The sequence below is a fragment of the Nerophis lumbriciformis genome, linkage group LG16, assembly GCF_033978685.3.
Source record: "Nerophis lumbriciformis linkage group LG16, RoL_Nlum_v2.1, whole genome shotgun sequence".
Classification (NCBI taxonomy): Eukaryota; Metazoa; Chordata; class Actinopteri; order Syngnathiformes; family Syngnathidae; genus Nerophis; species Nerophis lumbriciformis.
Window position 1 is genome coordinate 45,947,097 of NC_084563.2, and position 21,151 is coordinate 45,968,247.

General features: G+C 40.0%; 1 protein-coding gene across 2 annotated transcripts; it reads right to left on the bottom strand.

Moving 5' to 3' along the window:
* Nucleotides 1-31: 31 nt before the first annotated feature.
* Nucleotides 32-19,105, bottom strand: LOC133617312 (type-2 ice-structuring protein-like). Of its 2 annotated transcripts, none has more exons than XM_061977254.2 (6): nt 18,938-19,105; nt 18,734-18,845; nt 15,337-15,437; nt 15,136-15,258; nt 14,930-15,041; nt 32-174 (listed from the first exon to the last, which is right to left on the bottom strand). In XM_061977254.2, exons 2-6 carry the CDS (start codon nt 18,804-18,806, stop codon nt 104-106), a joined length of 480 nt encoding a protein of 159 aa, XP_061833238.1. In that variant the 5' UTR covers nt 18,807-18,845; nt 18,938-19,105; the 3' UTR covers nt 32-103. The 2 variants fall into 2 exon arrangements, with proteins under 2 accessions (XP_061833238.1, XP_061833239.1); XM_061977255.2 differs by having other exon boundaries at nt 18,734-18,850; nt 18,938-19,103.
* Nucleotides 19,106-21,151: the final 2,046 nt, after the last annotated feature.

Genomic DNA, 21,151 nt, shown 5'->3' on the forward strand with positions numbered 1-21,151 from the left:
AATCTGCAGCCATGAAGGACAAAGACGCGTCTTGTTGACAAGTTTGATGTATTCACAAATGTCTGAATTTCAATTCTTTCTGCAATCAACGGCACTTCTGCAGTTAAGTATGCTTCATGACACAGGCGGAGGGGAGGAAGTTGTTGCATGCCTTCTCTTCCCAGCAATTTCCATCTGCAAACACACAAAAATAATCAAAGGTTTTTGTAGATTAATATTAATGCAAGGTGTTAAAGGTCTGATATTGTACTACAGTATTTTCCGGACTATAAGGCACTTTTAAAATCCTTTTTTTTTCTTCTCAAAACTCGACAGAGCGCCTTATAACCCGGTGCGCCTAATGTGAAGAGTATATTTGGTTGAGCTTACCCACCTCAAAGCTATTTTATTTGGTACATGGTGTAATGATAAGTGTGACCAGTAGATGGCAGTCAAACATAAGAGATACGTGTAGGTTGCACCGTTTGATGTGCTTTAACATAGGAGTATTATTATGGTGTGTGTGTATAAGGTAAAACTTATTATCTGGTATTTTGTTTCGCAATATTATGCAAAAGCAACTATTCTCACCTTCTGGTACCTGCTGATGTATATTTGGGATCTGCATGAATCCTGAAAAATTGCACGCGTCCACCTTTGTAGTCCGTGTCGACACCGTAGTCGATAAGCTTCTTCTTTTTCTCTATCTTCTCGTTATGGGACATTCATCCTGTTGCCATTTCTAATATAAAGTAGTGTAAAGTTCTTACTTATATCTGTCAGTAAACTCGGCATGAAAGCGCTAAAACATACCGGTGTAGTGAGTTTATGTTATTCACCCAAGGAACTTTAGTTATTAGAGAGTTCCGGTCGGACGTTTTTTCACGGGACACATTGCCGGCGTTGTTTCCGGATGAGGAGATGCTGCTCCGTTATTGATTTTAGTAAAGTCTGAATGTCATTAAAACAGTTAGCGCCATCTTTTGACACTTCTTCCACACCCGTCCTTGCACGCTACACCGCTACAACAAAGATGACGGGGAGAAGACGCTGTCGAAGGTGAGCCACGTAAATAAAACCGCCCACAAAACGGCGCATCCGGAAGCGGCTTGAAGATGATCTGTAAAACATAATCTTTCAACATTTTGACCAAAGAACCACCATCACGTTATGTAGACCACAAGGAAGTCTTTTACATTTAGAAAATAATAATAAAATGACTCCTTTAATGCGCCATATTATCTGGTGCGCCTTGTATATGAAAAAAGGTATTAAAAAAAAAATAGACCATTCATCGGCAGTGCGCCTTATAATGGTCCGGAAAATACGGTATTTTAGTGAGGTTTTATATTACAAGTGTGGCCCAATCTAGCTCTAATGCTGCGTTTTTAAACAGTTTAAAGGTTATGTTAGAAAGAGGCCACCCGCCATTTTGTGTCTGTGGCTTTAATGCTAACAAGTTGTTTGTGCACGATTGTGTCCTTTACCCACTTTTTACATTTACACTGTCCGTCAAGGGTGATGGACATCCACTTTAATGATACCAAGTACAATAGCGTATCTAGTCCATACCACTATGATTGCATCGATATTTTTTATCGTCACAAAATCTTTTTTCCTTTTTAAAAAATTCATATTATGTTTATAAAGTCAGGAAATATGTCCCTGGACACATGAGGACTTTGAATAAGACCAATGTATGAACCCATTGGCGTTGTTAGGCCTAAAATATTCTTAAGCCCCCCTAAATAATTTGGTGTTATATTTTTTCTATTTTTTTCTTTTCTTTTTTTTACAAATACATGCCGACGTATTCATTATAAAGTGGCCCGAATATGAGTTTAAATAAATAATCATATAACCTGTCCTTATTCACTCAGTTTCCCCTCACTTCATAGCATAAGGTAGAGAGCCCCTTTAGTGCGTCGGTATCCAATCCATTCCACTTGTTCATATAGAAAATGCCCACATCACTCAAAATCCAGTCCACATTTTCTCTGCGACCTTGCTTGCGGTCCTGCAGGTGTGCAGGCTAGCTTTGAAGCACACAGCCTGCAGAACAAGAACGTGAACGGATGCAAAATGGACATAAGAAACTTTTTCAAGAAAGTAAGTATTCATCACTGCTTGTAGTAAAATGTATTAGCGCCACTTTACACCAGGTCTGTGTTTGACAAAAAAAAACCTGTCGAGCATAGACAACCTCTGTGCACGACATACCCTTGTTGTTTTGCAGGCAAAAGTTACATTCCCCGCTCTATAACAATGCTGCTACTTAGTTAGCCAGTTAGCCTGAAATGCATCATGAAGGTCCTGGTTATTTATAAAGTTAAATGTGCACTCTTTTTTACCATTTGCTATCTTTGGGGTGACTTCCTTCTGGAGCATCAGCTGTGTTTCTCACTTTACACATGGAGGAGAACAGGAGCTGAGCTCATTCACGTATGACTATGATCAGTAGATAATAATAATAATCACTCCACAACCCCTATTGACCTGTAGGAGTCAGGGCAGAGGAGCACAGAAAGTGAGAAGGGAGAGGCCTCTACTGGAAAGGTGAGTAGGAGAATAATGATACATATAAATAAATATTAAAAAAAAAAAAATTTAAATGGCTTATCGATAAGCCATTAGTTTTATTTATTTCTGGGTGGATCATGTTGACTATTGGTCCTCCTAATTGTCAATCATTCTGGTGATGTTACGTAAGGACATATATATATATATATACTGTATGTATATATATATATATATACATACATTAGAGATGCGCGGTTTGCGGACACAACCGCGGATTATCCGCGGATCGGGCGGTTGAAATTAAAAAAAAAATTAGATTTTATCCGCGGGTCGGGTCGGGCGGTTGAAATAAAAACAAATTAGATTTTAAATAGATTCAGGCGGGTGGCAGTTAAACCAATTCGGAAATATATATACATAGTTAAATGTTGTTACCCATATACGAAAAACGAGCAGGCACCTGCTGCATATGCCACAACAGAAGAAGAAAAAAAAAAGAGATGGACACTTTTACGGAGCGGAGAAGGAACGCCTCGCCAGGGTCCGGGACCGAGGTCCCTTCCCCCGAGAGGGCCCCACCGGGAGCCGTAGCTGAGGCGATCTGCGAGAAGGGCCTGACGCACGTCCAGGGTCACCACCGCGCCCACCACACCGACACCCCGCCTCGTCCGCCTTCGCCGCGGCCGGCGTCACGCGCAGCAGGTAAGCAAATGGATGGCGCTGGAGCGTCGGGCCCATACCCGGCCGTCGCCGGCAGCGAGATGCGCTTGGAGGTGCGCTCAGCGCGGCTCCCATATGATTGCGCACTGGTGTGCGTCTGGGCCGTGACAGCGTGGCACGCGAATGTCTGTGCTGCATTGGATCAGTCTCCTTTCTTTAACAGGCAAAAGCTTTATAACCTCACTAATGCCTTGCATCGTCCATATTAGATATATAACAGCGGGCGGGTGCGGTTCTGATTAAATGTTAGATCGGGTGGATGGCGGATGGTTGACGACTTTCTGATGCGGTTGCGGATGAAATAATTGCCTATCCGCGCATCTCTAATATACATATATATATATATATACATATATATATATATATATGTATGTATATATACATGTGTATATATATATATATATGTATGTATATATATGTATATGTGTATGTATATATATATGTGTATGTATATATACATATATATATGTGTTTGTATATATACATATATATATGTGTTTGTATATATACATATATATATGTATGTATATATACATATATATATGTATGTATATATATATATATGTATGTATATATATGTATGTATATATATATATGTATGTATGTGTATATGTATGTATATATACATATATATATATGTATGTATGTATATATATATATGTATGTATATATATATGTATGTATATATATATATGTATGTATGTATATATGTATATATATATATATGTATGTATATATATATATGTATGTATGTATACATATATATGTATATATATGTATGTATGTATAAATACATATATAAAAAATCACAAGACTACTTCATCTCTACAGGCCTGTTTCATGAGGGGGTTCCCTCAATCATCAGGAGATTTTAATGGGAGCATTCACATACCATGGTTTATATAGGGCACAGAGTGGGTGGGTACAGGCTGGCGTAGGGGCGTGGTGATTGGCTCATGTGTTACCTAGGAGGTGTTTCCGTCTGTGGCGGCATGCTGATACAATTTCGCTGCGCTTGTTGAGGGATGACAGGTCTGGACGGTAAATAATAAACAGTTTCCCTTTCAAGCATAGGTTGCATCTTTTACTACCACTATTGTAAGGTGTGCTGGATGCAAGAATTTGCCATGTTACTGAATATTCAACATTATTGTCTTTGAGGTCCCAAATGTGTTTGCTGAGTTCTGTGGTATTCCGCAGGTTTTGGTTCCTGAAAGAAGCCTTGTGATTGTTCCATCTGGTTTTAAACTCCCCCTCGGTTAATCCTACATATGTGTCGGATGTGTTAATGTCCTTGCATGTTACCTTAGTTTGGTAAACAACTGATGTTTGTAAGCTCCCCCCGTTGAGAGGGCAATCAGGTTTCTTGCGGCAGTTGCAGTCTTTGTTGGTTTTGGGGTCGCTCTGTCCGGGGGCCGACGGCTCATTTGCAATTGTTTTGTTGTGGTTTGAGATAATTTGTCGTATATTGTTCATACAGCTGTAGCTCAATTTAATGTTGTTCTTGTTGAATACTTTTCTTAGGGTGTTGCCTTTGGGAAAGTGTTTGTCAATCAGAGTGAGGAATTTGTGGCCAATGTTAGTTGAGACGTTTTTGCTGTATGGGGGCTTGTACCAGATGATGTTTCGTTTTCTGTTCTTTTTTGGTTGGTTTCCTGGCGTGGGTTCATAGGTGAGGGTGAAATTGTATCCGCTTTCATCAAGGGCTTTTTGGTACGGGGGGGTTGCTTGGTCAAATTCAGCTTTGCTAGATGACAGCATCGATAGCCTTTTATTAATTCCGGTAGGTATTCTTTTCGTGGTGGTGGGTGGGTGGTTGCTGTCATGGTGCACGTATTGGAGTGTTGTGTTGGATTTCGTGAATGGTTGGTAGCTGTTATTTCTCAGGTTGAAAGTGACGTCGAGAAAGTTGACGGTTTGCTTGTTGGCTTCAATCGTGATCCGTAGGCCGTTCTCTTTGAAAATTTGGCATATGCGCTTCTTGGTATTCTCGCTGCTCCTTGGCGAGGTGCGACACACTGCCAGTCCGTCATCACGGTAAATACCAAGGTTCAGGTTGAGGCTAGCGAGCTGGGAGAGGAGGAAACTCCCAACGAGTTCACACGTTTCTGCTCCAGCGGCATCCAGCACACCTTACAATAGTGGTAGTAAAAGATGCAACCTATGCTTGAAAGAGAAACTGTTTATTATATACCGTCCAGACCTGTCATCCCTCAAGCGCAGCGAAATTGTATCAGCATGCCGCCACAGACGGAAACACCTCCTAGGTAACACATGAGCCAATCACCACGCCCCTACGCCAGCCTGTACCCACCCACTCTGTGCCCTATATAAACCATGGTATGTGAATGCTCCCATTAAAATCTCCTGATGATTGAGGGAACCCCCTCATGAAACAGGCCTGTAGAGATGAAGTAGTCTTGTGATTTTTTTTCCCACACATACATATATTGCGCTCTACTACGGTATCGAGCACTATTTTTTGGATAACCTTATTAAGACATATACTCCGCTCCAAATTGACATTTGTTGAGCACTGTACGACGATCAGAAATGGAAAAATTCAACATCGACTACTCCACGAAGAACATTCCCATGCCCGCGCAGAATGACTACAGGCTAAGGCTCATAGAAAAGACGGAACACTTCTTAAGAAGGATGCGGTGGAAAGCACATTTTTTCCTCCACCCTGAAACAAAAGGAACGCAAAAGAAAACTTACGGATTCAAATCTACCAAGAACCCACCCACAGTTGAGGAACTAAAGGATTTTGAGAACGACACGCTCAAAATGATACAATCAGTCAAATTCAAGCCAGTCCGCAACCCACTCCTCACCAAGCTGAAAAATGACAAGGAGCGCATCAAGAAAGTAAACAACCTCATCATAGCTGCCGATAAAACCACAAACTTCTACAGAATGGACATACCAGAACATAACACCTTACTGGACAGAAGCATCACCAAATCATACAAAAAAGCACAACCCAACACCTTACAGAACATCCACCTGGAAAATAAAAGGATCGCGGCTGAACTGGACATTGAGGACAGGGTGGACGCCACAGCCAACAAGGAAGCCTTCATCACATTGAAGGACCACAAACCCAACTTCGCAAATAACCCAACATGCCGACTAATAAACCCAACTAAATCTGAAATAGGAAAAATCAGCAAAATAATCCTGGACAGAGTCAACACAAAAATCAAGGACAAAACACCACTCAACCAATGGAGAAATACAGCAGCAGTAATCAAATGGTTCAACAACATCCAAGACAAACAACAGCACAACTTTATCTCCTTCGATATCGAAGAATTTTACCCTTCCATCACGCAATACCTACTGACTCAAGCACTAGACTTCGCCTCAGACTACGACTCAATCACAGGCAACGAAAGAAACATCATCATCCACGCAAAAAACTCCATTCTCATCCACAACAGTACACCATGGCAAAAAAAGAACAATGCAACATTTGACGTCACTATGGGAAGTTTTGACGGAGCAGAAACGTGTGAACTCGTTGGGAGTTTCCTCCTCTCCCAGCTCGCTAGCCTCAACCTGAACCTTGGTATTTACCATGATGACGGACTGGCAGTGTGTCGCGCCTCGCCAAGGAGCAGCGAGAATACCAAGAAGCGCATATGCCAAATTTTCAAAGAGAACGGCCTACGGATCACGATTGAAGCCAACAAGCAAACCGTCAACTTTCTCGACGTCACTTTCAACCTGAGAAATAACAGCTACCAACCATTCACGAAATCCAACACAACACTCCAATACGTGCACCATGACAGCAACCACCCACCCACCACCACGAAAAGAATACCTACCGGAATTAATAAAAGGCTATCGATGCTGTCATCTAGCAAAGCTGAATTTGACCAAGCAACCCCCCCGTACCAAAAAGCCCTTGATGAAAGCGGATACAATTTCACCCTCACCTATGAACCCACGCCAGGAAACCAACCAAAAAAGAACAGAAAACGAAACAACATCATCTGGTACAACCCCCCATACAGCAAAAACGTCTCAACTAACATTGGCCACAAATTCCTCACTCTGATTGACAAACACTTTCCCAAAGGCAACACCCTAAGAAAAGTATTCAACAAGAACAACATTAAATTGAGCTACAGCTGTATGAACAATATACGACAAATTATCTCAAACCACAACAAAACAATTGCAAATGAGCCGTCGGCCCCCGGACAGAGCGACCCCAAAACCAACAAAGACTGCAACTGCCGCAAGAAACCTGATTGCCCTCTCAACGGGGGGTGCTTACAAACATCAGTTGTTTACCAATCTAAGGTAACACGCAAGGACATTAACACATCCGACACATATGTAGGATTAACCGAGGGGGAGTTTAAAACCAGATGGAACAATCACAAGGCTTCTTTCAGGAACCAAAACCTGCGGAATACCACAGAACTCAGCAAACACATTTGGGACCTTAAAGACAATGATGGCGGAGTAGAGCACGTCAAAAACTGAAGCTCCCCTGTGCATGCTCTAAAAAACTCTAAGCTACTTGGATTTCTGCCATAATTTTTTCATTTACGAACAACGCTTTCCTTATTTGTTGAACCCCCGTTACAAAAGTTTAATGAAAAGGGCAACAATGGAGTCGGGATCGTCCTCGTCTCAAACACCTGTCGTCACTGAGGCCTATCTTGAGACTTTACTCAGGAAATTTTTCAATGAGGCTGAGGATAGATCCCAAAAGCGATTCCAGCGATTGGAGGATCAACTTGGTACAATTCAAGATACTTTATCTAAGCACGCTGCCGATATAGAATCTGTCCGCAATGAAGTGTCTTCTATTGAAACACGTGTCCAGAGCAATAAGGACGCTATGCTCAATTTCACCAGCATGCTCACGAAGATTGAGAAAAAAATGATAGATCTCGAGGACAGAAGCAGGAGGGATAACATTAGAATCATCAACATCAAAGAAGGCGAAGAAGGAAATAACGCGCTGTCTTACCTGGCCTCCAACATCCCCAAGTGGTTCCCTGCCTTGGCTGCAAATCCTCCGGAGCTCATGCGGGCCCATCGCATCGGCCCCCCGCGACAATCTCCCCGTCCCAGGGCGATGATTGTTAAGTGTCTGAGGTACACGGATAGGGACCGCATCCTGAAGGAGGCTAGGAAAGTTCCTCTTCAGCTCTCCGGTAACTCCGTTCGCTTTGCCCCGGACTACAGTGACGTGACGGCCAAGCTGAGACGACCCTGCTACTCCACTATGTACAGCGCTCGAAAAGCTGGTTTTGAAGCCTTTCTCATTTATCCAGCAACTATCAAACTCTCCAAAGGCTCCCAACAACACTTTTTTGACAATCCAGCAGAGGCTGAAAAGTTCATCTCCGCAGCCTCGTAAACTCCACTGAACTTGGGGGTACTCACACAGAGACATGGACATACGACACTTGGTAAGACTATTTTTGTTAGATTTTTCTTCAATAAGACTTTTTCATCGCAGTGCTTCTGAGCAGGAGACAGGCATGGATCTGTTTACTTCCTGGGTTGTTGACGCGTCATGTTGCCACGTGACTGTTTTTTTCTTTTTTCTGTTTTTCACTAAACCACAATATTATTTTGTACACAGAAGATACATAAGAGTTTTATTTTTATTTGTTTCTATTTGATATCCGAACCTAACTATGCATATGGTGTGATGAATGGGAATTATTTAGGAAACTATTTTGCATTTTGAAGTTGTTCCATATTAAATATGTGATACTTTCCACACCTCATGCATGTATGATATGCATGTGTATATATATGTATATATGTGTATGTGTATGTGTGTGCATATTTTTGTTAATATTACTTCTTTAGTTTTTTACTTTTGCAATTGGATATTTAGTAGCTCTTGGGGGGAGCTTTTTGTTTTGTTTAGTTTTTTTGTTTTCCATGTTTATTTTATTGCCTGCAGTGTACGAGTGTATGTTTGTGTGTGTGTGGATGAGAGATTGTTTATGTGTTTGCTTGAATGGTCCAGTTGTGTGCATGTTAGTGTTGTGTGTCTGTGGCCCACAGTCTTTGACCATATGCCCTCTTCTCTTGTTCATGTTTCATGAACAGAGGAATGATTTATCTGACCATGATCACACACCCTCTTCTTCCTTTCATGTTTCTGAAATAACACTATATGGATAGTTCTGATAGTGAATTCTCCTCTGAAATAGAGGAGAATGAAGATTTGATAAACTCCCACAATTTGGAATCGATCAGTTTCTCAGACCACATCAACTACAAATCACAAAGATTTATGAGCGAAATGGATCCAGATAGAAATGCTCCTCAAAACACCAACAATGATTGTTTATATTATACTGACGTCACATTTGATAAAACATTTATGCAAGATAAAAACATATCTCTAGTACATTTTAATAGCAGGAGTCTATACTCTCATTTTGATGATATCCAGGACTATTTGAATCAGTTCAAATCTCCATTTAATATTATAGGTATTTCAGAGACATGGATGAATGAGAATACAAGTAATGAGTTTGAATTCAATGGGTATGAAATGTTTTGCACCAACCGTAAAAATAAGAGAGGAGGAGGTGTGGCTCTGTATGTGGACAAAAATATCAGCTGTAGTATTGTAACTGATATGTGTTTAACTGTTGAGGAACTCTTCGAATGCGTCACTGTAGAATTATCATTTTCAAATAGGAAACACATTATTGTAAGCTGCATTTATAGAACACCAGGATCCGACTTAAAAATATTTAATGAATGGATGGAAAAATTATTTAAGAGAAACAAAAAATATATAGTATGTGGTGACTTTAATATCAACCTTTTGAATCCTAATAAACACAAACACACAGCAAAATGTATTGACACCATGTTCTCCATGGGCTTATTCCCACTGATCACACGACCCACTAGAATCACAACACACAGCACCACACTTATTGACAACATATTTTGTAACATTGTAGATCAGACTGTAACTGGAGGCTTGTTAGTGAGTGACGTCAGTGATCATTTACCCGTGTTCATGGTGTACAATATTAACTGCAAAACATCCAAACCTGTAAATAGTGCATATTATCGTAGAGACACAACAGAAAGATCATTAACAGCACTAAAGAATGATTTAGCAAAACACAACTGGGATTCTGTTTTTCAAACGTCAGATATAAATGCAGCTTATAATTTATTTCATGACATTTTTTTCTCACTTTATGATACACACTGCCCCATCAAAAAATGCACTATAACTAACTCCACAAAAACTCCATGGATAACTAAAGGGCTTGCGAACGCTTGCAAAAAGAAAAAATATTTATATAGGACTTTTTTTAGGCATCAAACCATAGAAACAGAACAAAAGTACAAAACATATAAAAATAAATTAACCAGCATATTAAGAGCAAGCAGAAAAGAATACACCACCAAACTATTAATCCAAAAGAAAAGTGATATAAAGGGAATTTGGAAGGTATTAAATACAATTATTGGGCATGGTTCAAACAGTCCTTGTTATCCAGAGTTTTTTGTTGAGAACGACCAAATCATAAGTGACAAGAAGATGATTGCTGACGGCTTCAATATGTTTTTTGTTAAAGTTGGGCCTGAGCTGGCAATAAAAAATCCCAATTAATGATGAACAGCCTATGGAACTTATTGGAAAAAATCCTTACTCGATGTTCCTTACTCCGACTGTCGAAAAGGAAGTTTTAGAGATTATTCATAAAAGCAAGAACAAAACATCACGTGACATTTATGACCTCGACATGAGGACGGTCCGGAATGTAGCGGAAGAAATCATCAAACCATTCACATACATCTGCAATTTATCTTTTCAACTTGGACAATTTCCTTCACAAATGAAACTCTCAAAAGTCATCCCCATCTTCAAATCTGGAGACAAACACCACTTCACAAATTACCGGCCCGTCTCCTTCTGCCACAGTTGTCAAAAATTTTGGAAAAATTATTTGATAATAGACTTCGTGGCTTCATTGAAAAACACACATTATTATCTGATTGTCAATATGGGTTCCGACAAAATAGGTCAACTTCATTAGCTTTAAGTGATCTAATAGAGAACATTACTAATGGTATCGAGAAAAACAAATTTGTTTTAGGAATTTTTATTGACCTGCAAAAGGCTTTCGATACCATTGATCACCAGATTTTGGTAAACAAACTGGAAAACTATGGCATAAGGGGAGTGGCAGGGAAATGGCTGAAGAGCTACTTGAATGAGAGACAGCAGATTGTTCAGATCGACCAACATCAATCTACACTCATGAACATAACCTGTGGAGTCCCCCAGGGGTCGATACTGGGACCCACACTATTTATAATGTATATCAATGAAATATGTAAAGTATCAACACTGCTGAAGTTCATCCTCTTTGCTGACGACACAACCATTACATGTGCAGGTGACCACATGAAGACAACACAACCATTACATGTGCAGGTGACGACGTTAAGCAACTTCTGGCCTCTGTAACTGAGGAGATGATCAAGTTAAAAACTTGGTTTAATACCAACAAATTGTCTCTCAATTTAAAGAAGACCAAAATCATGCTCTTTAGCAATCGCAAAAGTGAAATACCCATCAGGATTGTTATCGATGATACACCAATAGAATATGTTCAACAAAATTCATTCTTAGGAGTAGTAATAGATGAAAATATATCATGGAAGCCTCATATAAATTACCTGAGGACAAAAGTTGCTAAATGTGTTGGAATGATGAGGAGATCATGTCATTTATTGAACACCAATGCTCTGCTTTTATTGTATCATTCATTTATTATGTCATATCTAAACTATTGTGTTGAAGTCTGGGGAAATTGTTATAAATCTCATCTACAGCCTTTAGTCACTCTGCAGAAAAAGGCCATTAGGATTGTGTCCAATGTTCACTACAGACATCATTCAAATCCACTATTCATGGAGTTAAAGCAACTTAAACTGCACGATGTGATCAATTTTAAAACTGCTCAAATTATGTTTAGGGCATCCCAAAACTCTCTACCATCCAATATACAAAACCTATTCCAGGATAGAGATGCTCACCATAGTTACAGTCAACGAGGAAACAACAAATTATATTTTCCTAAATTTAGAACAACTTTAAAATCAATGTGCATTTCAGTGCGTGGAGTCAGTCTGTGGAACAACTTAGGGGACGAGTTAAAAACCTGTTCTAACATGATTACATTTAAAAGACTGTTTAAAAAAGAAGTACTGAAGAAGTACGAGGAGGAAAGAGAGTGATGCCCTCAGCACAGAGCGATGGGAGAGAGGTGTATGGTCAGAGAGTGTTTGGGCCTGTGTGTGTGTGTGTGTGTGTGTGTGTGTGTGTGTGTGTGTGTTTTGTCTCGTCTTGTCTTGTTTTATAGTAACAGTGGTACTATTGTATTGTTAGTGTACAGGAGCTTTTCTTGTTTTTGTTTGTATAGTATTGTTCTTGTATTATATTGTTTATGTTAAATGTGGAATGAGTGAGAGGGGTTGGGATATTATAAGCATTTGCTTCATCCAACCCCTTTTCAAGCCTTGCATAAATGTCTCTGCCAAAATGTTTAAAAAAAAAAAAAAAAGGTGTGTGTTGTACTGTGCAGGTTTGAAATAAATAATTCAATCAATCACAATAATGTTGAATATTCAATAACATGGCAAATTCTTGCATCCAGCACACCTTACAATAGTGGTAGTAAAAGATGCAACCTATGCTTGAAAGAGAAACTGTTTATTATTTACCGTCCAGACCTGTCATCCCTCAACAAGCGCAGCGAAATTGTATCAGCATGCCGCCACAGACGGAAACACCTCCTAGGTAACACATGAGCCAATCACCACGCCCCTACACCAGCCTGTACCCACCCACTCTGTGCCCTATATAAACCATGGTATGTGAATGCTCCCATTAAAATCTCCTGATGATTGAGGGAACCCCCTCATGAAACAGGCCTGTAGAGATGAAGTAGTCCTGTGATTTTTTTTTCCCACACATACATATATTGCGCTCTACTACGGTATCGAGCACTATTTTTCGGATAACCTTATTAAGACATATACATATATATATATATATATATAAAAACCCAGACACCATCTTTGTAGTCATTTTTCTCCTGCGTGGACTTCCGTCTTCCTTTACAATGAGTGAAGCTGCACGAAACCTTGTGTTTGCAATTGTAAATAATTTAGTTTTTAAGTTTTGTGTTTCTTGTAGAATCTATATAAAGTAATATATTGTTAAAATAATGAAAAAAAACATCATTAAATATATGTTTGATTGTATTGTTACAAAACGAAGTAAGTAAGTGACGAAGTGGCTGGGGAGAGGGAAGTCTGGGCTTCCCTGCTTAGGCTGCTGCCCCCGCGACCCGACCTCAGATAAGCGGAAGAAGATGGATGGATGGATGGATGTATTGTTACATTAATAGCTGTTGTATTATTATAGAATGGCTTGTTAAACATTTCATAGGATTTTCAGAGGGAGGAAAAACCAAGACATTTAATATAAAATGAATAAATACAGAAAAAGAAAAAAAAAATGGTTAAAAGCCATCGTCCCGGGGAGCATTTCTTTTCGTCCCGTGCATTTTTTTTTACCGTCCCCGGGAAAACGAGACTACGTTAATCTCAAGCCTTGGAAGTTACATTTTATTTTTTGCATTATTTGTTTCAGCATTGCACTTTGAAGATGGTCCCTCAGCTCTTTGACAGCTTTGGCTCTTTTTCAGATCAGCAGACGGACTCTAAGTCTTTCTTATTTAGCCGTCTGTGAAGTTTTGTGCTCGTGCGCTACGTTCGCTCGCATCCTGTGCATCTCCTGGGGGCTAAGCCCCCCCCTGTCCTTAAAAGCTAGTGACACCCCTGTATGATCCTGTAACCACTTGGTATCGGCTTGGTACCTAAATGTGTGGTCTCATCCAAAACTAATGTAAAGTATCAAACAACAGAAGAATAAGTGATTATTACATTTTAACAGAAGTGTAGTTAAAACATGTTAAAAGAAAGTAAGCAGATATTAACGGTAAATGATCATGTACGACATGCAAGTGCATATCTTTTTAAAATTCAATATTATCAAAATCTAAATGTTATATCAGCATGTATTCCAAATTTTTTTTTTTTTTACTAAAATAAAGATAAATACTGTACTTAAATATCTGATTGACTTATGGTTTCAAAACAAATGATCAATCAAATTGTAGACTATAATAGATTTTATGGTGACATTTTGCCGACTGAGTTTTTTTTACCTTAAAATCAACTTTGGTACTGTTTTTTCCCATACACAGTAACATAGCAAAACATTAAAAAACAAACAAAAAATACATTAAAACAAGATTTTACGGTAAGTTTTTTGCTTGAATTTTACCGCTAAAAACAGTGGTATTGTTTTTCCATTCCAATCCATTTATTTATGTTTTTATATACTGTAAAAGACCCACTGCTTTTACTGTAAAATTCTGGTGAGTGAGCTGCCAGTTTTTAAAAGTAAAATTGTATTTATTTTTTTTGCAGCTTATGTAAAAAAATATATTGTTAATGTATCATATATATACATGTATATTCATATATTACTCATTGTTAAAAGCGGCCCTCTGAGGGCACCCATAACTGCGATGTGGCCCTCAATGAAAATGAGTTTGACACCCCTATTTTAAGACATGATACTTGTGGTATTCATTTGTATGTGAGTCACCTTTAGCAGAAATATACAGACAGCACTCCTCTGCGATGTCTTCTTTTGGGTGACCTGGGCACCAGTTCCTAAAGTCCATTTTTGTTCCGTCACACCAGAGCCACACATTTGTCTACACAGCAGGAGAAATAACAAAGAGAAAAAGCAAATCCATAGGATCGTATCATACTTTGATGGACATAACATCCAGATGTTGAAGATTTGACCTGTTGGCAAGATGAGCCTCCGATCCACACAGGGTTCTGGGTTCCTGCCAAGCGCTGGATCAAGTCTACGTCGCTTTGGTTGTGTACTGATGCAAGGTTGGCCCCCATTTGCTGACAATGTTTCTGAAAGACGACAACGAGATGCCAGTTGACAAAGTCAGCAAGTACACTTAAAAAAAAAAAAAAAATCCTCCTAATTACCTGAGCTGTAGACCAAATCATGGTATTGGGAAGTAAGCGGAAACAACGGTTCCCCGAGTCGGTCCAATTGCCAGGGCAAGAACTGTTGGCCAGGATTTGTCCTGAGGAACAGGATGACGTTTTAGGGACTGACGTAGGGTGAGGTACATCCATCCATCCATTTTCTACCGCTTATTCCCTTTGGGGTCGCGGGGGGCGCTGGAGCCTATCTCAGCTACAATCGGGCGGAAGGCGGTATACACCCTGGACAAGTCGCCACCTCATCGCAGGGCGGGTGAGATACAGTCGTGGTCAAAAGTGTACATACACTTGTAAAGAACATCATGTCATGGCTGTCTTGAGTTTCCAATCATTTCCACAACTCTTATTTTTTTGTGATAGAGTGATTGGAGCACATACTTGTTGGTCACAAAAAACATTCAATAAAGTTTGGTTATTTTATGAATTTATTATGGGTCTACTGAAAATGTGCTGGGTCAAAAGTATACATACAGCAATGTTAATATTTGCTTACATGTCCCTTGGCAAGTTTCACTGCAATAAGGCGCTTTTGGTAGCCATCCACAAGCTTCTGCTTGAATTTTTTGATCACTCCTCTTGACAAAATTGGTGCAGTTCAGCTAAATTTGTGGGTTTTCTGACATGGATGTGTTTCTTCAGCATTGTCCACACATTCGAATCAGGACTTTGGGAAGGCCATTCTAAAACCTTCATTCTAGCCTGATTTAGCCATTCTTTTACCAGTTTTAACGCGTGTTTGGGTTCAGAATTGGCCACAATACCCAGCAATGTTTGGAGAAGAAAAGGTGAGGCCTTTAATCCCAGGAACACCACCCCTACCGTCAAGCATGGTGGTGGTAGTATTATGCTCTGGGCCTGTTTTGCTGCCAATGGAAGTGGTGCTTTACAGAGAGTAAATGGAACAATGAAAAAGGAGGACTACCTCCAAATTATTCAGGCCAACCTAAAATCATCAGCCTGGAGGTGTCATGTTTGTGTGATCATGTTTTGTTTTAGTCATGTTCGGTTTTGTTTTTGGACTTTTTGCGCACTTTTGTTTGTTTTGTCACCATAGCAACCAATAGTTTCCACCTGTCACGTCACGCACCTGTTTCACGTTTTGAGTCACGCACCTGTTTTCACTAATCATGTCTGTAGTATTTAAGTTCATTGTTTTCAGTTTGTCTTTCTGGCGACATCCGCATTCATACCCCTGACACACTCTCCACACACCCTTATGACCCTTGCTGCGCTTTTTCATGCCGTTTTCTCGTCTTAGTAAGTTTTCTTTATTCATGCCATAGTTTGCAAGTTTTGTTTCATTGTTCATAGTTTCTGCCGTTGTGCAAGTTTTGTGTTTATAGTCAAGTTTTGTACTTCCGCCCTTGTGCGCACCTTTTGTTTGCTTCTTTTTTTGTAGTTATAGTGTTAAAATAAATCATGTACTCCCCTTCACGCCACATCTGGTCCAAAATCTTTTGCACCTTGGGAGAACAAACCACGCCACAGTCCCAGTCTTGACAGGAGGTTGGGTCTTGGGCGCAGTTGGGTGTTCCAACAGGACAATGACCCCAAACACACGTCAAAAGTGGTAAAGGAATGGCTAAATCAGGCTAGAATGAAGGTTTTAGAATGGCCTTCCCAAAGTCCTGACTTAAACGTGTGGACAATGCTGAAGAAACAAGTCCATGTCAGAAAACCCACAAATTTAGCTGAACTACACCAGTTGTCAAGAGGAGTGGTCAAACATTCAAGCAGAAGCTTGTGGATGGCTACCAAAAGCGCCTTATTGCAGTGAAACTTACCAAGGGACATGTAAGCAAATATTAACATTGCTGTATGTATACTTTTGACCCAGCACATTTTCAGTAGACCCATAATAAATTCATAAAAGAAGCAAACTTCATGAATGTTTTTTGTGACCAACAAGCAGAGGTGGGTAGTAACGCGCTACATTTACTCCGTTACATCTACTTGAGTAACTTTTGGGATAAATTGTACTTCTAAGAGTAGTTTTAATGCAACATACTTTTACTTTTACTTGAGTATATTTATAGAGAAGAAACGCTACTTTTACTCCGCTACTTTTATCTACATTCAGCTCGCTACTCGCTACTAATTTTTATCGATCTGTTAATGCACGCTTTGTTTGTTTTGGTCTGTCAGACAGACCTTCATAGTGCCTGCGTTTCAACAAATACAGTCACTGGTGACGTTCACTCCGTTCCACCAATCAGATGCAGTCACTGGTGACGTTGGACCAATCAAACAGAGCCAGGGGTCACATGACCTGACTTAAACAAGTTGAAAAACTTATTGGGGTGTTACCATTTAGTGGTCAATTGTACGGAATATGTACTTTACTGTGCAATCTACTAATACAAGTTCCAATCAATCAATCAAAAGTGTGAAGGAAAAAAGACCATTTTTTATTTCAACCGTAAGCCTAAAGACTGACTGCACAGTTCCTGTCTTCACAATAAAAGTGCCGCTCCATCGCGCCTGCGCTTTCAAAATAAGAGTCTCCGAAAGCCTGCGCAAACAAGCTAGCAAGCTACGGAGTTTGCCGCCAATGTATTTCTTGTAAAGTGTATAAAAACGAATATGGAAGCTGGACATATAAGATGCCAAAAACCAACCACTTTCATGTGGTATTAGACAGAAAGGAGGAACTTTTTTTCTCCTCCATTTGAAAACCTGGACGTTATCATCACTACTGTCTGATTACAATCAATGCAAGTCATCAGAATCAGGTAATACACCAACTTATATTCTTGTCTTCATGAAAGAAAGGAATCTATATGTTAAACATGCATGTATATTCATTAAAACACTATTAACATGTAAACAAAAACGGCAAAAAAAATAAATATAAATTATATACTGTATATATCTATGTATATATATATATATATATATATATATATATATATGTATATATATGTGTGTGTGTATATATATATATATATATATATATATATATATATATATATATATATATATATATATATATGATGTGTGTGTATGTTACTCATCAGTTACTCAGTACTTGAGTAGTTTTTTTACAACATACTTTTTACTTTTACTCAAGTAAATATTTGGGTGACTACTCCTTACTTTTACTTGAGTAATAAATCTCTAAAGTAACAGTACTCTTACTTGAGTACAATTTCTGGCTACTCTACCCACCTCTGCCAACAAGTATGTGCTCCAATCACTCTATCACAAAAAAATAAGAGTTGTAGAAATGATTGGAAACTCAAGACAGCCATGACATGATGTTCTTTACAAGTGTATGTACACTTCTGACCACGACTGTATCTACTCTGTGCTTGGTACAACACGTCATTCATAGCATTCAAATGCAGAAAGAAGAGAAATTGCTCAACGGGCTCACCGTCAACTGCAGTCAGTGCCATCGCGGCGCAAAGCAGGGACGCAGCAAGCGTGGCTGTTGTTGAGGGTCTCATTTTAGCACGGAGCTGAACCACGGTCACGTTTCTCTCCTGCTGTGCTTTATAACAAACAGAAGATCAGAGTTCAGCACACATCAAAGGGCGATGCACCATCCGCCCATCTAGAAAAAAAATGTCTACGTCACCACGGCGGCAGCTTCAACTTGCTCATGATCTCATGAGCCAAAAGCCCTTTTTTCCAATGACAACTCTTGTGCAGTTTTTGAAACAAGTGTCCTGTTGTCTGGACTCTTGCTGTGTGTGCAGAATGCCTGTTTTATTTTTCCCTGTGCTGGTGTTAAAATGTCATGCCACACATGAACTCTCGCATCTTGTCTCTCAACGTGGCTGCTGATCAGAGTAGGCTGCGATAAGCTTCAGCAAACTAAAACTTTGCCCCCGTTTTGTCAGTAAACTTCATGTCCGCCAGTGTTACATCAGTGACGGTAAGATGTTTGCCAACTTGTGGCTGCTGGACTTACCATCAGTCCAGGTTGGACTCTGTCCCTCAACCCACGTGATCTGGGACCATGAACCACCTACTCAGTGGCCTAGTGGTTAGAGTCGTAGGTCGTGAGTTCAAACCCCGGCCGAGTCATACCAAAGACTGTAAAAGATGGGACCCAATACCTCCCTGCTTGGCACTCAGCATCAAGGGTTGGACTTGAGGGTTGAATAACCAAAAATGATTCACTGCTCCCCTCACCTCCCAAGGGGTGATCAATAATTTCGCCACAATCATTGTGACAATCATTGGCACTTTAACTTAACAGGACGACCTGTGCGGGAAATAATCCTAATACTAGTGTAGCAGGCTGTTCGACTGGCAACTTGGATTGACTCACATTTTGGTCACAGATTTCTAAAAACACCAGAGCCCTGTCGAATAGATGATCTTTGACAAGTTTTTCTACAGTAGGTCCTTAAAGGGGAACATTATCACCAGACCTATGTAAGCGTCAATATATACCTTGATGTTGCAGAAAAAAGACCATATATTTTTTTAACCGATTTCCGAACTCTAAATGGGTGAATTTTGGCGAATTAAACGCCTTTCTAATATTCGCTCTCGGAGCGATGACGTCACAACGTGACGTCACATCGGGAAGCAATCCGCCATTTTCTCAAACACCGAGTCAAATCAGCTCTGTTATTTTCCGTTTTTTCGACTGTTTTCCGTACCTTGGAGACATCATGCCTCGTCGGTGTGTTGTCGGAGGATGTAACAACACGAACAGGGACGAATTCAAGTTGCACCAGTGGCCCAAAGATGCGAAAGTGGCAAGAAATTGGACGTTTGTTCCGCACACTTTACCGACGAAAGCTATGCTACGACAGAGATGGCAAGAATGTGTGGATATCCTGCGACACTCAAAGCAGATGCATTTCCAACGATAAAGTCAAAGAAATCTGCCGCCAGACCCCCATTGAATCTGCCGGAGTGTGTGAGCAATTCAGGGACAAAGGCCCTCGGTAGCACGGCAAGCAATGGCGGCAGTTTGTTCCCACAGACGAGCGAGCTAAACCCCCTGGATGTCTTGGCTCACACCGTCCCTTATGCCACCGAAGATGATCAAGAGATGAATATCGACCCTAGCTTCCCAGGCCTGCCGACATCAACTCCAAAACTGGACAGATCAGCTTTCAGGAAAAGAGCGCGGATGAGGGTATATCTACAGAATATATTAATTGATGAAAATTGGTCTGTCTGCACTCTCAAAGTGCATGTTGTTGCCAAATGTATTTCATATGCTGTAAACCTAGTTCATAGTTGTTAGTTTCCTTTAATGCCAAACAAACACATACCAATCGTTGGTTAGAAGGCGATCGCCGAATTCGTCCTCGCTTTCTCCCGTGTCGCTGGCTGTCATGTCGCTGGCTGTCGCTGGCTGTCGTGTCGTTTTCGTCGGTTTCGCTTGCATACAGTTCAAACCGATATGGCTCAATAGCTTCAGTTTCTTCTTCAATTTTGTTTTCGCTACCTGCCTCCACACTACAACCATCCGTTTCCATACATTCGTAATCTGTTGAATCGCTTAAGCCGCTGAAATCCGAGTCTGAATCCGAGCTAATGTCGCTATATCTTGCTGTTCTTTCCGCCATGTTTGTTTGTATTCACTATGTGACGTCACAGGAAAGGGTGTATGTAAGTTAAAATCAGGCACTTTGAAGCTTTTTTTAGGGATATTGCGTGATGGGTAAAACTTTGAAAAAAACTTTGAAAAATATAATAAGCCACTGGGAACTGATTTTTAATGGTTTTAACCATTCTGAAATTGTGATAATGTTCCCCTTTAAAAACACCAAGTATAACGTTTTAAGGCCAGTATGTTCAATCTTTTTTTGTCCCACCAAAGGTC